Source organism: Ambystoma mexicanum, chromosome 6p (genome assembly GCF_040938575.1).
Source record: "Ambystoma mexicanum isolate Mex_15411 chromosome 6p, UKY_AmexF1_1, whole genome shotgun sequence".
Lineage (NCBI taxonomy): Eukaryota > Metazoa > Chordata > Amphibia > Caudata > Ambystomatidae > Ambystoma > Ambystoma mexicanum.
The window spans coordinates 300,636,412-300,653,129 of record NC_090935.1 but is presented as its reverse complement, the minus strand read 5'-3'; the positions used below and the strand labels follow the sequence as shown (position 1 = coordinate 300,653,129).

General features: G+C 47.9%; 1 protein-coding gene across 1 annotated transcript in view; it reads left to right on the top strand.

Annotated features, from left to right (window-relative positions):
- ATP8B1 (ATPase phospholipid transporting 8B1) overlaps positions 1-16,718 on the top strand; it is a 958,513-nt gene that overhangs the window by 361,073 nt on the left and 580,722 nt on the right. Inside the window, exon 12 of the mRNA XM_069627043.1 lies at positions 1,938-2,128. Coding sequence (XP_069483144.1) covers positions 1,938-2,128 — 191 coding nt within the window. The remainder of the gene's footprint in view (positions 1-1,937; positions 2,129-16,718) is intronic.

Here is a 16,718-nt window from a genome sequence, read left to right as displayed (position 1 = left end):
ATTTCATAAGGACAGGGTTGTCCTTAGAGTTCGTCCTTCCTTTCTTCCGAAGGTGGTGGTGGAATTTCATTTAGGCCAGAAGGTTGTTCTTCTGGCATTTCATCCTCCTCCACACCCTGGTAAGGAAGAGGAGAGGCTCCATAGGCTCGATCCTAGGAGAGCTTTAAGCTTTTATATTTCACGCATGTACCGGGTCCGAGTGGACGATCAACTCTTCATTGGTTACGCTGGTAAGCGTTTGGGACAAGCTGTGACTAAGCAGACTGTCTCACTGGATTATTCTGGCTATTTCTGAGTGTTACCGCTTGGCGGGTAAGGACCCACTGGTCGGCTTGCGGGCCCATTCTACCGGGGGTATGGCTGCCTCTACTGTCCTGCAGAGGGGTGTTCTTATTCGTAACATCTGTGACGCAGCCACCTGGGCTTCAGTCCATACTTTTGTATGTCACTACTCCCTCGATTCCATCCGTGGGCAGGATCTGGTCTTTGGCGAAGCAGTCCTTTGCTCCGCAATTTGATTGGGCATTCTAAATTCCTTTTGCTAAATTCTTTTCCCACCTCCTTGCATTGGTACTGCTTATGGAGTCTGTGATAAATATGGAATACATCGGAGGACCCGATCCCCTCGAAGAACAAGTTACTCTTACCTGGTAACGTTCTTTCGATGGGATGGTCTGACGACGTATTCCATATCGCTCCCTCCCTGCCTTCCCTGCTACAGAATTGCTTATGCGATTGCAGCTTACGTTTCCGCAAGGCTTTGTGTGGTCAGACTGGCAGAAGACTGGTGCCACAAGTTCTGGGGAAAAAACTACAACTGAGGCTACGGGCGTTGTGCGTCCTACTTAAAACATTCAGTGACATCGGCCGTCGGAGGAGGTCCTCGAGGGCGGCGTATCGACGCAGGACGCAAACGCCGAAAGATTTTCTGAAGCAGCACAGCTGTGGTGATTACTGTCATAGATATGGAATACGACGTCGGACCATCCCATCGAAAGAACGTTACCAGGTAAGAGAGTTACTTGTTCTTCTTTCCCTATGCCTGGTTCATGCAGGGACTGAGGGGCCAGCCTTCCTTCATAGCAGAAGAATCCTTGAGGTTTTCAACTCTGTTACTTGTGGGATACTATGATGATGGAAGTCCTTGTTCCTCTGCTCTCTTGTTGGTAGATGTCCAGTCTGCATATAGGGGTCGGATCTTTTCCATCATATATGACCTTGTAACAGAAGAGCATAGGGACCAGTTTGCTGTCTGCTTGACTTGTCACCTGGGTCCACAAGGTAAGGATGTAGACCTTGAGTGTAAGTATTAATTCAAAGGGGCGGATTACAAACTCGAGGTGTATATATTCTGTGGATTCAGAATTCCACTGCTGTTCTTGGACGATAATACATTTGAATACAGACACCATTCCCAAAATGTGTAATATGTACTTCTGGCAACTGTAGCCATGAACATAAATGGCTTCATGCGTATCCGCTCTCTGGTAGGGCAGAACCTTTAGACTCTTGGACACCGAACTGGATGTGCACAATGGTTTCCTGTTCCATAAACCACCAGGCAATTGCAGGCCTTACCCCCAATCAAAGGCGTACACCAACCAGTGGAGCCCACACTGTCAGCTGTGATTGGATTTGCTCTGGGAAAATGGTGCCTATTAGGCATCCTATGCCTGAGAGGCTTTGGGCCTCTCGGGGACGCAATATATGTATCTGTAATGAGTACTTAGATGGGGGCGTAAGATGAGGGGAAAATATGATAAACTCACTGTTTACCATTTATTGCAAGTTATCACAGAGATGTTTTGTTACTATGCTTTTGTCTTGTACCGACTGACAACATTGAAATGTCATGTGCTTGAATAAATCTGTATTTAGTGAGGATGCCAATAGCAAGAGTATGACAAGTTTAACAATTGTGAACCCTTTCTTTGCAGATTTTCATCCTCCTCATCCTCGCATCTGCTGGTCTTGCGATTGGGAATTCGTTTTGGGAAGCTCAGATTGGTGATTCATCATGGTACCTGTCTGATGGAAAGACCTACACTTCCTCTTACCGCGGCTTCCTTGCATTTTGGGGCTACATAATAGTTCTAAACACCATGGTTCCAATTTCCCTATATGTGAGGTAATGTTTTTTTTATTGTTACATAATCTTGTTCAACTGAAATTATCAAGGAAATTCATTTCCAGCATGAATTAAAGGTGGGCTTATTAGTTGTTTAGCGCTTGCAGAGTTAATAGATGTAGGTCTGATTTTTATTTTTTATAGTTTTACATCCTGAAAATCAGAACTTTGGAAGCTGCCTTAACAAAAGCTGATATCAATGTCGCCATTAATTTCATCATAAATTGCATCAGTTAGAGAAAACTGAATTGTATTCTGCACGGCAAAAGCGGAGGAATGCTGCTGGATGTTGGGAAAGAGGTTTTCTGCTGCTTTCCCTCTGTAGACCTCTATGGAACCCCCAACCTTTTGCTGTTTTGAACCTGTCCTGACTTAGTTGTTGGGGCAGTTTTTCAAAAGTCTAGGTACTTGGGCCCCTATACGACTATCCCTTGGGCGATACAGAACTCCAAACTCTTAGTACAGGCCTGTACCACTCAAGGTACTAATAACAGTGGCAGAACAGCCAGGCTTATCTTAGTAGGGAGAGAGGTGTGTAGGAAGGTACAAAGAACTTGTAACATGCATATGGCCCAAAGTGAAACATACTTATATATGAGAGTGATTTAGAAAGTTAAGTACTATCATAAGCAATAAAAACCAACAGAATACATCTGGTAAGTAAACCACAGTATAAAAGACTTTTCGAATAGCCGTGTGCAATTCAAGGTAAGTAAAACCCACTTTGTAGTAAACTATCACTTATTCGAATTCAGGAATAGTACAGTTCTACTACAAGCATTGCAAGTACATACATTACACTATTGTACCTTGCAAGAGTCTCAACAAGTGCAGTACTTTAGTCTGTTAAAAGGTTCAGGGATTTAGAAGGCTCCCTGAAAGCATTCCAGTGTTATGCTTGGGCGAATGGTATGGACGAACACCGAAACATGTGAATCACTACCCTAGCCACACATGAGAGACAGCAACTTTTTGTATGTTTTACCTCAATCACACAGTACCTCAGCAATGAACAAGTTGATGCAGGCGGATGCCCTCATGATCCAGCAGCTGTAGGACCCAGTCAATGGATTCTGTGCCTTCAGACGAAAAAAGAAACACTAGATTGGAGTTTTCTGCAGCAGTCTAGTGTAGAAGCTCCCAGCAAAGGATTCTTCTTAGGATTTGGTGCCTTTTCCAAGACATCGGATGAAGATCTGTTGTCATCCAAACTATTTGCCTCGCTATCTAAGTCCAGCACTCTGGTGAGGGGACTTCAAGGAGTGGGATCTTGCCTATGAGATACGGAAGGAGTCCACCAAAGTTTCAGAGATTCTTTCTTCGGAAGATGATGCACAGCACTCAGCCTTGAGGTCCCAGAGTATTGGCGGTTTGCAGCCCAGGAAGTCAGGACTGCCAGCCTCCGAGGTAGAGCTGGTTCCAAGCAGGCATGCCAGAAGACAAAGGACTGAAGTTTCGGAAGTCAAAACGGGACCTACCCCACCCAGCACATCAGAGACCAAGAAAGAATAAGCAAACAAATGGCAAAAAAAAATACAGCAACCATTTTGCATCAATGGTGAACCCTGCTGTGCATTACCGCAGCTGTGACCACAGCCTGTGAGTAAAAAATAACACAAGTCCGTAAAACACTTCCACTGCCAACAGTCATTCAGGTATGCGTGACACTAAAACAGAAATGTTACAGGAGCAGTTACTTTTACCCCCGGTAACGTTCTTTCGACTGGATGTTTCTCCTACGTATTACTCTTTAGATATCTTCCTCTCCCGTTTCCGCTGCTTCGGAATCCTTTTTTTCAGCAGAGGCTGCTGTGCGTTGAAGCAGTCAACTCGATGTCCCTCGGGGGGCCTCCATCTCGGGGTTGACAACATTGCCGGTGTATATTGCACGTGCAGGGCCGTTGGCTTCAGTTTTGTTTTTACACCTTCTTGCCGAATTAACAGCATCAGTGTGTCCAAGGCAGTATAAGAACTTGAAAGAGCATAAGGTGTAATGCCAGAAAATTCTGCTGCAGGGTAGGCTGGGAGAGTCAATGAGGAATACGTGGGAGGGACATCCAGTCAAAATAATGTTACCTGGGGTTAGTAACTTGTTATTCAAATGGATTGTTTTCCTCCTCTTTAGATGGACTCCCAAAGCAGTGTCGGTTTTGGAGGAGGAAGTAAAAAATTTCAGATTTGTCCTAAGAATGTGTCATGGACAGAATCTAAGACTACCTTTCCAAATCCTCCTTACTTTCCTGATGAAGCATCCATCAGGCAGTAATATTTTGTGAAAGTATGAGTAGTAGACCATGTAGCTGCCGCACAAATATAATGTATCGGCACCACTCTTTGTAAAGCAGAAGACGCTTTGTTGAATGGGTCTTCAAGCCTTCTGGAGGATCTTTTCCAGCCTGTCTGTAAAGCCCAATATGATCCATCTGGATAGGTTTTGTTTTGTGACTGCTGGTCCCAATCTGTGACTAGTATACTCCACAAAATGTTGGGCATTCTGAGGTCTTTTAGCCAACCTTGATGTGTAAAAGCTAAGTGCTCGTCTTGGATCTAGCCTATGCAGCCTCTCCTCCTTGCCAGGATGTGGAGACGGATAAAATGATGGTAAGTCTTTTGAGAGATGGGAAAGTGTGACAATTTTTGGAAGAAAAGTGGCTTCACCATAACCACCTCGGCCTTCAAAAAGATTGTAAATGGTGGTTTACTAAAGGCCTGTAGCTCGCTCACCCTGCAGGCTGATGTTAATGCAACTAATAAGATGGTCTTAAAAGTCAATAATCTTAATGGAAACGAATGGAGTGGCTGAAAAGGTGCGCACATAAAGAATTTTAGTACCAGATTGAGGTCCCAAACTGGAACTTGAAATGGAAGCAGGGAACACATTGGCGAGCACCTTTTAGAAATTGTATGACCAACGGGGCGCTGTTGCGCACGTTGGAAATGTCCACCTGATCTAAGAGCTCCCGCTCCCCCGAGAAATCCTGAGCTAGTTTATCCGTCCAGCGCTGCCTGTTTCGGCTTGGACGGGCTGGGGGGCTGGCCCGGCCACCCCTGGGTGACCAGACGAAATCCTGAGGCTCGGGGTCCGGGGTCGCCAGAGATACGGCACGATTCAGATTGACCGGTATACGGAGTGACAGGAATCAGGAGGCGAGCTCCAGAGCAGTCTACTACAGAGCCGCGGCGCGGCTGAAATGGCTGGGCCCAAAAGGGGAGGAGCTTAGTCCCGGCTCTGCCCTGACACTCTTCTGGTGATACGGTAGGGCTTCTGGGCTGCTGCGGCGTGGACGACTCTCCGGCCCGTACCTGCCCAAGGCCCGACCCGGCCCCGGTGGTGGTTGCCGCAGTTACTCAGCCCCAGAGAACTCCTTACAAAACCCTACAGGGCGGTGCGGGGCGAGGCATCCGGTGCAAATCGCAGTACGCGGCCTGAGGAACTCTGCAGTAGTAATACCTGCACGGACGACCGGTAAGGAGACGAGGCTGGGCGGAGAGGGAGTCCCCGCGGAATGCCACATGGTCGGGCGGGGTAGCAGCTAAATCGGACCCGCAATCACCCTTGCTGAGGCTCCAGTGCCCGAGTGGGCGGGAAACCAGACCCCTACTGGAAACTGTAGAATATTTGGGATACAGTATACTGCACCACCTGGAACGCCATTAATCATGGGGGAACCACAGAGGCCAGCAAAGGGCTCCAAGACCCCGGGGAAGCTGAGGAAGGGCCCCATGGACGCCTACACGGGGGGGTCAGGGTCAGGCCGCGTCGGCCGACGCCCACGCGGCCGACACAGAGAACCCTGCTGCTGATTCCAGTGAGAATTTGGACAACCGAACAGCTATAGTCCAAAATGGGTTTCGCTCAATAAACACAAAGCTGGATGACATAGTCTCTACCATCGGCTCCTTAAAGGCTAGAGTAGAGGAGGAAAGCCTACGCATAACGGAAACTGAAACCCGTATCAACACAAATGAAGACACTATCTCGCACCACAGCCGTGATATCATCCAAATCAAGGAAAGCATGACGAAGCTACAGAGCAAGTGCGAGGACCTAGAATCGCGCTCCAGGCGCAATAACATTCGTGTTGTGGGCGTAGCGGAATCATTTGGAAAGGGCCAAATGGAGACACATCTTGAGACACTGCTTAAAACCCTGTTCGGACCGGAGGCCTTCTCTGAACAAATTCTAGTGGAACGAGCACACCGTACGTTGGCCCCTGCACCTAAACCAGGCGCGCCACCACGCACCATAATTGCTCGGCTCCTCAACTATAGAGACAGAGACACAATCCTACGAAAAGTGAGAGAGGCGGGAACCCTCTACTATGAGGAAAGTCGCATACATTTTTATCCTGATTTCTCCTCTGGAGTTCAAGCGAGCAGAAGGTCCTATGAGCCAGTTAAGAAGCTCATAAGAGCGCCAGATCCCATACGCTTTAATGTTCCCGGCAAAAATGAGGCTTCAACATGCGGGCAGGGCCCATTTCTTCGAGTCCCCAGCGGAGGCCATGCATTATATTGAAACTTCCATACCCCTTCCTCCCAGAGGAGGCAGACCAGCACAAAACGGGCCCAGACCCGTGGAATGAGAAACACTTGCGTGTCGATCCTGCTTGGGCCCGGGGCCCATATGAGTAACTGATTAAGGTACACCAGCACTTTGGTTGGTGGAGCTGTTGGACCTGATCGGCGGCCATGTGAAGCAACATGGCCACCCGTGGAATGTTCCATAAATTGTATGGGCTACATCGTCAAGTTGGGGGTGATGATGAGGGGGGTGGGCGGGACAGGGTGAAGGGGAAGTTACGTTCAGTTGTTGGATGGACTTATGGTGGCATTTTGTTGAGGATTTTGGCTGCCTTCCGGAGCTACCTCTAAAGGGAGGGTGGAAGGGGACGGCCTGTTGGTTGAAAAGTAAAGTTTTGGTCGCGGCCGGGCTGGCACTGACTGTATGGCACGAATACTGTGAACAATCCAGTTAAGGTTAGGAAGATATCCAACTACGTCTCCAGGCATAATCCACAAATACTGATGTTGCAGGACACCCATGCAGTGGGGGAGGGTAATTCTCACATCCTGCCCGGGTGGGGTCCCCTGAGGTACCACACGGACTACTCGACCCAGTCCAGAGGGGTTCTCACCCTTATTCACCCAGGCCTTGGGTTTCGGGTTGGTGGTCACAAGGTCAATACCCAGGGGAGATTTGTCATGGTCTGGGGGGAGGTGGCTAACCAACAGCTTCTCCTGGTTAATACATACGGCCCCAACATTGATGACCCGGCCTTCTACATGGATATATATCAGATGGTTATATCACTGGATGTTTCGGGTGTCTTGTGCGGGGGGGACTTCAACTTGGCCATTGATCCGGTTCTTGATAGATCCTCTCGGTGATGAGACCCCCAAGCAGGACAGCACTGAATCTTAGACATGTCATTGAACAGCTCTCACTTGGAGAGAGGTTCACCCGGGCAGTACAAGATGCACGTTTTATTCCTCGGTACATGATTCCGAGTCCATGATTGATTAATGGTTGGTCTCCATGCCCATGACGCCCTTGGTTGAGCAATGTGAAATCCTACCCCGCACCCTCTCAGATCACTCCCCAGTATTGTTGGAACTACTATTCCAGAACGCCCCGAGTCCCTTCAGGAGGTGGAGGATGTCTGGTGGAATGTTATGTGACCCCGGGGTAGTGGAGTCACTCCATGTTGAAATTTCGGAGTTTCTGTCCAATAATATTGGATCGGTCGACAGACTCTCGATAGTGTGGGAATCATTCAAGGTTTGGATGAGGGGTCTGTTGATGTCTAGAACTACGGGTATGTTAAAGGCTGTGAGGACCGAACTATCGTCAGTTGAAGGGAAGTTAGATGCACTTGAGAAAACACATTCAAATACGCAAGACAAGAAAGTACTAGCTGATATACACACACCTCCAGGAATTTGACAAGCTTGCATTGAGGGAGGTCCGATATGTGGCGGCCCTGATTCGGGCACGCAGGTACGGGAGGGCAACAAGGCTGGCAGGGCGCTCTCCAACCTAATTGAACACGATAAACAACCCACACAGATCACAAGCATACGCACGCAACAGGGGAGGGTTCTCCTTGGGGATAAGGACATTAATGGGGAATTTATGGAATTCTATAAGAGGCTATACTCTAACCAAGATAAGAAAACATCCGCAGAAATTAAGACCTATCTTGAAGCCCTCTCCCTCCCTAGGCTCCCTGACGAGGTGCGACTGACGATGGATCAGCCGGTAACGATGGAAGAGATCGGGGAAGCAATCAAGGATCTGTCAACAGGCAGGGCACCTGGGTCAGACGGGTTGGGCGCTGAATTTTACAAGGAGTTCCGTGAGGAACTTGTGCCGATACTATTACAAGTGTGGGAGGAGGCGCTCAAATCCGGCAGATTGCCCTCAACTATGCCATAATAGTGGTACTCCACAAGCCCAGGCGACCACCAGAGGACGTTTCGTCCTACAGGCTCTTGTCACTCATCAACACGGACGCTAAACTCTTTGCAAAGGTCCTGGCGAATCGCCTTCTGCCGGCAGTCCCGACCCTAGTCCACCCCGATCAGAATGGGTTTGTCCCTACTCGATCTACAGCCCTAAACCTCAGACGACTCTTTGGGATTATGGCACAGTTCGACCCCGCGAGGAGCGCAGTGGCCATATCCCTTGACACTGAAAAAGCGTTTGACTCTGTATCGTGGGTCTATCTCCTTTCGGTGCTTGAGGCATTTGGGGTGGGTCCCACCTTTATACGATACGTAAAACTCCTATATACGGAACCTGGAGCCCGTGTCCTGACCAATAAAGACATTTCCGAGTTGTTCCTCCTGGAGAGGGGGACCAGACAGGGGTGCCCTTTTTCGCCCCTACTATTCGCACTGACCATTGTACCTATGGCGGCCGCGGTCCGTTTTAGACACTGAGACAAAGGGATCACTATGAAGGGCTCCACCCAACTAATTTCGCTTTACGTGGATGACACATTGTTATATGTCAGGGAGCCTGAGGTAAATATAGCACCTGTCATGAGAGATCCAGGGATTTGCAGATTATTCCGGGTATACTATAAATATGTCGAAATCGGAAATATTCCCTCTAATACCTGCCACCCGATACCCTACAGACACGGGGACTCAAGTGGTCCGCAGACCACATTAGATACCTGGGAATACTGGTCTCCAGGGACAAGCTCACACTCTACGCAGACAACCATGAGGGCTCCCTACAGGCATTAGGCTCCAAGCTTCAGATTTGGGGGAGGCTCCCAATTTCCTTAGCCGGCCGTGTTGCCATTCTTAAAATGGTGGTCCTCCCTAGACTTTTATACCTATTTGTCAGTACTTTATCCACTTTGTCAATATTCCTATATGGCCGGGCAGGGCCTTCTTCTCCAAGCTTAGATCCATGGTGGTAACATTTCTCTGGAACGGTAAGACTGCTAGGATTAGCTGGGAGAAAATGACAGAGCCCTTTTCCTCTGGAGGGATAGCGGCCCCCGATTTCTAGTTTTATTATTACGTCTCCCAAGCCCAATTTGCGAAATATTGGTATAATGACGAGAACAATACACCCCATACATGGATAGAGGAGAACACAACACATCCCACAAATATACAATCAGTTATTTTCAATCCAAAGTATAAAGACACATGTGCATACAATCCGGTTAGCTGTACAGTCAGGGCATGGATGGCTATATTCGAGAGGCTGGGAGTGGAGGTCCCCTACAATCCAGAGGTACCGCTTTGGGACTTCCCGGGTATACCCCCCACACATGATGCTAGCATACAGGAGTCCTGGGACCCTAACGGGGAAATGAAGCTGGGTGACATGTTTGTTAATGGTGCTTTTGTGGACCGGGGTCTCTTGCTGATCGCACTAGGGGGTGGTGCCCTGAAAACGTTGCAATATTACCGTATGAGGTCTGCATTCCAGAAGACGTGGCCTCTTCCCGGATGAACCCCCACCCCATCCATGTGTGCAGTTAGTAACATCTAAAAATGGCCTGGGGATTTCTAGGTTATACACAGCTGTTCAAGCTCATACCTCCACATTAAATCAGATAAAGGAGCAGTGGGAAGCGGATTTACAGGGGACCATTGAAGAAAAGAAATGGGCCAGCTATTGTGCGTTATCCAAGAAGGTTTCGCTTAATGCTGGTCTAAGGGTGATTCAATTTAAAATCCTGAACAGGCTACATTATACACCGGCCAAAATCGCAAGGTTTGCACTGGATGCCTCTGACGCCTGTCCTAAATGTAATGCTCCCCAGGCTGGATCCTTTCACATGTACTGGGACTGCCCGGCACTGAGGGGATTCTGGAGGGCGGTGGCTGAGCTGCTGGAAGAAATCACTGAGGTGCCCCCCGATTTGACTCCTCAGAAATACTTGTTTGGGGACATTGGCAAGCAATCAGAGAAAATTAGAAGGTTATTTAACATTTCGTGCGCTATTGCCAAAAAATGTATTTTACAGAAATGTAAAAGTTTTCTCCTGCCCACCCTGAACCAATTTCTACAAGAACTGACACATGTCAACGAGTCAGAGGAACAGTTTGTTTTAACCCGACCCTCGGTATGCAGACCCAAGGACATTTGGGGCCCGTTCAGATCCTATCTATGTAATATGATTACTGATGCTGACTTGTCTTCATAATATTATGTGAAATGTAACGGATACTTTACTCCTGATGTAACAGTTGAACAGATGTGCTGTGGTGTGACAGCCTATACGGGGGACCACTAGTAAAAAAGAGTTAAAAAAAAAAAAAGAAATTGTATGACCAACACTATCTTGAAGTAGGATACCTCTTCCGACGTGCGCTTGAAAATTGACAGCGCTGTCAAGTACCATTTAATGATTCCATTCAGGAGCCCCAGATTTGACAAGTGTAACAAAGACAACACCATAGGTGTATTGCACTGAAAAGGGTCCAGCTACAGAATGTATTCCAATGGCAGCGGTACAAGGATTTTGTTGCTGGCCGCCTGGCCGAAAGCAAAGTCATTGTGGAGGTCCCAATCCTTTTCTCAAGCTCTCAAAAACCATGCGTGAAGATGGAGTGTCTTGACCTCTGGATGGAGAAACCGACTCTGCTCTCGTGAGAGAAGGTCCTCTTAGTCTAAGACACATTGGAGGACAGATGGATATGTCCAGAAGGTCCAGGTACCATGTCCTCTTGGCCGGGTACCATTGTCTCCCAATCGGGAGCAATTAGGATCCTGAATTTTCGAACGTTCTCAACCTCCTGATCGCGTGAGGAATTACAGAGACTGAAGGAAACGCACACAAGAGTGGAAACTTCCAATCCACTACGAGCGTGTGACCTAGAGCTCCTCTTGGGAGAAATTCCCTGGAGCAGAACAGGTTGCAGTTCGGATTGGCACTGGTTGCGAACATGCCTACTTGAGGGGCTCCCCAAAGGGCTATTATCTCTTGAAGGACTTCCGGAGCTAGTTAGTTCCCACTCGTGCTCTGTCTGCTCCAAGCATCTGCTGCTATGGTAGTGTGGCTGAGCAGCCAGGCTTATCCCAAGAGGGGTCAATGTGCGCTGTACGGTTATAACAGAGATCTACAGTAACAGTTATTCAAATAAACTCACACTCAAGGTTCTGGACATCTGGGGACTCCTGCATTATGAATGGAAAGTCAGGGGCAGCAATGGGCAAACTTCAAATCAGCAGCACTTCCTTGCACCACAGCGGTTTCTTGGATACCAATATGGACTTTCCTTGCCTCTCTGGTCCAGCACTCTGTTGAGGTGGCCCAGGCTTGGTCAGTCCTGATTCCTGGGAGTCAGGAGGATCTTCCTGGAGCTCGGGTCCTCTTTAAGTGATGCACTCAATATGGTGTTCCTCTCCCTGGCACTTCGGTTCCAGCAACAGTGGAAGTACAGCCAGCTCCGAGAGGATGTCCAGACAAGTTCACTTTGGGGTTGATTTGGTCCCACCAACCCAAGGGAAAAAGTCATCCTTGCAGGGCTTCACTAGTCTAGCGAATTTGGAGCTTTAGCACAGCAGCAGGGCTTTACCGGGCAAACCAACAGTCCAGGAGTAGCAGCAGGTGTCTCTTCCGAGTTCTTCTTCGGATTCCTTCGTCCAGTGGTCGACCGCCTTCCAAGCCAAAAAGCCTCACTTCTTATGCAGGTTTCTCCCATTCATTCCAGCCTGGCTGTCAATCACACAGCAGGGTGACTGTCCTTCAAGGACAGCCAGCTGCCCAATCAACTTTGGGTGCATTCCTAAAACCAAGGGGATTAAGCACAGGGAGTTTCGGGCACATCCCTCAAAGGTGATACTAAGTAACCCCTCCAGCACCCTATTGTAAGATAGTGTGGGCTAGGTCTAGAAAGTTACAAATGTAAGTAAAGTCAATTTCACTTCACTGCTCTTGGAAACAGTACTTTATCCAAGAGAAGGTATTTAAACTTTGGAAATCTAAGACTTCCCTGTGTCACTGCACTGAAGGTGCTTTGTGCCACAATGTAAAACGATGATGCCTATGGAGTTTGTCAGACTCCAAAACCAAAAGAAACAGAGTTCAAATCACAGAAAAAGTGGGGAAAAAGGTCTCACTCTCTCCATGTTGAAAAGTACTAAAGTCCAGCAAAAGAGCTGGGGGTCTCTAAGGTAGAAGGGAATTGGCACATTTCTGAGAATTCTCCCTAACAGGTTTCTTGTAAGGCACCTATCATGCTCTTCATTGTATGGTTAAACCTCTCTACAAACCCATTTGTTTGAGGATGGTAGACAGTTGAGAACTTGTAAGTAACTCCAGTCTTTTCACATGGTCTGTGTGTACTGGGACAGAACATGTGCTACACCCCCCCCCTGGACCCCCCTGTCAGAAAATTCTTCCTTAGGGAAGCCTACCATGGTAAAAATACCAAGTAGGGCCTTAGCCACTGCCTGAGCAGTAACATTTCTCATAGGTATTGCATTGGGGTATTGAGTAGCATGGTTGTTAGGAAGAATTCTCAGAAATGTGCTAATTCCCTTCTACCTTAGAGGCCCCCAGCACTTTTTCTGGACTTTAGGACTTTTAATGTTTTTTATCCTGGAGAGCGTGGAACCCTTTTCCCCCCTCTCATATGTTTTTCTGTGATTTAAACTGTTTATTTTTGTTTTGGAGTCTGACAAACTCCATAGGCATCATCTTTTGCATTGTCACACAACACCTTCAGTGCAGTGACTCTTTCAGATTTCCCAAAGGTTTAAATAACTTCTCTTGAATAAGCTACTGTTTCCAAGAGCAGTGAAGTGAAATTGACTTTACTTGCATTTGTAACTTTCTAGACCCAGCACACATTATCTTACAATAGGATGCTGGAGGGGTTACTTAGTATCCCCTTTGTCTAGGAACACCAAATCATGTGCGTTGTTTTTAAGCTGGCCAAGAGCTCCAGGAAGATCCTCCGGATTCCCAGAAAGCAGGACTGACCGAGCCTGAGCCACCTCAACAGAGTGTTGGATCCCAGATGCAAGGAAAGTTCATCTCGACAGCCTGGAACCTCAGTGTTGCTATTTGCAGTAGCCACCAGGAGCTGAAACACCGAAGTGCCACTTGTTTGAATATTGCCGGTTGCTGTCAGAGACCGTCCCATTGCAGTGCAAGAGTCCCCAGACGTTCTCCCTCTTGTCCCCACGACTGAGGCCCAGGAACACCAGGATCTGCAGAGCTGCACAGGAACTGAAGTCATCTGCTGTCCTTTTTCTTCATCCTAAAGGTACTTCCCAATGACCTCTGCCTTAATGCCAGTAAGACTGAGATGCTCCTCATTGGCACACCCATTCCCTCCTTTCCTGTAGCTCACTGGCCGGCCTCTCTTGGTCCTCTTCCTGCTCCCACCTGCAAGGCAAAAAACCTTGGTCCTCTTCGACTCCACGCTCTCCTGCTCTCCTCACATCTCTGACGTCTCTAAGAAGTCACACTACCAGCTGCACTTCCTCAGAGGTATTCTTCCTTTCATCTCCTTCCCCCAGAAGCTCACTGTCTCTAGAGCTCTGGTTCTCTCTAGGCTGGACTATTGCAACAGTTTCTTTCTAAATCTGCCTGCTTCTATTCTCCGCCCTCTGCAACTTATCCGGAACAGGACTGCAAGACTTGTCCTTGGCCTCAAGCCCAGCGATAGTATCTCTCCAGGACTGAAATCTCTGCCCTGTCTCCCAGTGGCTGCAAGGATTAAGTTCAAATCCCTCTGCATCATCTACAAGGCCTTCTGGTGCCTGGGGCCTCAATACCTTCAACTCTCTCTTCCTAAATATCTTCCTTCTCGAGCTCTTCGGTCATCCGCCTCCAACTCCCTCAGGGTCAGTCGCTTCTCCAAGCAACAAGTTGGTGGTAGATCTTTTGTCGGCTGGTGCCTCCCTTAAACTTGAATCATCTCCGGTTCCGGAAACACCTCAAAACCTTTCTCTTTGTGTCTTTTTCCCCTCCTCTCCTCTGCTTACCTCCTTGCTGTAACCGGAGCTGCACTGGCTACTTGGACACCCTCTGATCTCGGGCCCAGGTCCCCCCCCCGCCAGCCATACACTCCTGCACTGCCCGCCTGGCATACCCCGCACTTGGGGACTGTTCTGTATCCCTACAGTCCTCCTACCAGCCTTTGACACCTGATGTCTGCACTTGCACTTGCCACTTCCTGGCCGTCACTTACTGTTTATCTATTCCCATGTACTGCACTGTCCTTGTCCCCTTCCAACGCACTTCCGCAATCTGAATGACACCTGGCCTAGTAGGATTGTTGTCTGTCCTCCCTTTGTTCCCCTCCCTCGCCTCGTTGCGCCTTGAAACACTTGTGTATAAGCGCGTTATAAATGCCATATCATATTACCTCTTGTTGTGTAACTGTACTTGTTCTCTGTTGGTGAGACCTGTTGTGGTTGCTTTGTAGAGTTGCTGATGGCTTCTTTACTTCACAAGCCTAAACAGCGTGTGGCCCTTCTTTGAATTCCTCTTTTCTACAAAGACTTCTAAAACATTGTGCAAGACTTTTACTTACCCGCAAGAAGTGCTTCAGCTCACCTAGACTTTTGCCCAATTGACTTTGGCCTAGCATGGCTCCCTGAATGACTCTTCTTACCTCTGACATTGTGTTTTGCCTTCCTTCCAGGAAGGGGTAAACTAACTTTGCATTGGGGGTTACCAAAAGTACTTACCTGCTTCAGAAGATTTGTGTGATCTCTTGTTCTGTTCTAATAACTTTTTTCTTTGGCAAACTGTTGAGTCTGATTCTAAATGCAAACAGTGGTATATTAATGTCCACAGTATCCTGGTTACTAAAGTCACATGATGGTGTACACAGTGTCAGTGTGCCATCCCAAAAGGGTACTTAGTGGTTTAGAAATATTAAGAGTGTAGATGTTGGAGTATATTTGTGTGTTCTGTAGAAGGCTTACTCTTACTGACTGTTAAATACATTAATAATTGTCAAGAAACCTTGTGCGTAAGAGTTTATTTGAATACTTCTCACTGTGGATCTGTGTAACTCCCCTACAGCTCACATTGACCCCTCTTGAGATAAGCCTGGCTGCTCAACACGCTAACAACCTGTGTAGTACAGACTTATACCAAACGTTGGGTTCCTATGACCAGGAGGTCAGGGTTGTTGTAGTGCACCCAGAGGGTACTGCATACAATCTTGCCTAACCGAGTGGACACCCTGGACGCCTTCACGCTTTCCAGTCAGTCTGGAGCGACTTCTCGATTCAAGTTAAGTTGTACTATTCACCCCACAGTACCTTAGTTTAGAGGAAATGATTGTAGCTGGGTTCTCCTCTGTGTAGCAGTGATTCCTCGGTCTGGTGATGAAAGGTTTCGAGAAAGGACATTTGGCCCGGATTTCTTCAGTCTCCTTGGTCGGTCTGCATTTTTTGGCGCCTTTTTCTCAGCACCAACAGATGGTATTCGCTCAGTCGATCTTCACTTCTGAAGTCCTGCACTCTGGTGAGGGATTTAAGATGAATTGGATCGTGCCTCTGGAGGTTCAACTGGAGCTCACCAAAGTGCTGGACGGAATCGGCTTAGCAAAAATGTTACACTGAAAATGGGTCAGAGGTCTCCTTGTACGGGGTCAGGACAGCATATTAGAAGGGTCTGCATGCAACTCTGGTTGTCTTCAGCTTTGTTTCTTCTGTTCCAGTGGTTGACTTGCCTTTCACCTCAGGATCCTCACCTTTTTATTCAGTTCGCCTACGCACTCCTCTGCAGTATCTCTCAGCAATTTACAGAAAAGGGTGGGTGGCTGTCCGATCAGGACAACAGCCCCTACCTCCCCCAATGGAAACTGGTTCCATTCAGGCACTCTGGTAAACAAAGGGCAGGGGAGTGAATAACTCCTCCCCCACTTCCTGCCTGCCCAGACACACTGGAGCATAGATGGGGACACAAACACACCAACCTCCCCCTCCCAGAATGGTATAAGGGCTAACAAAGAACAGCCACAATAGAATTGCGAGAAAAGAAAGGAGCCATCATGTTAGAACAAAGGTGACCCTATTGTGCACAAAAGAGACTGAATACAGCCTGAAATAATAAAATAGCACAATAGTTGGTAAACCACGCCTACT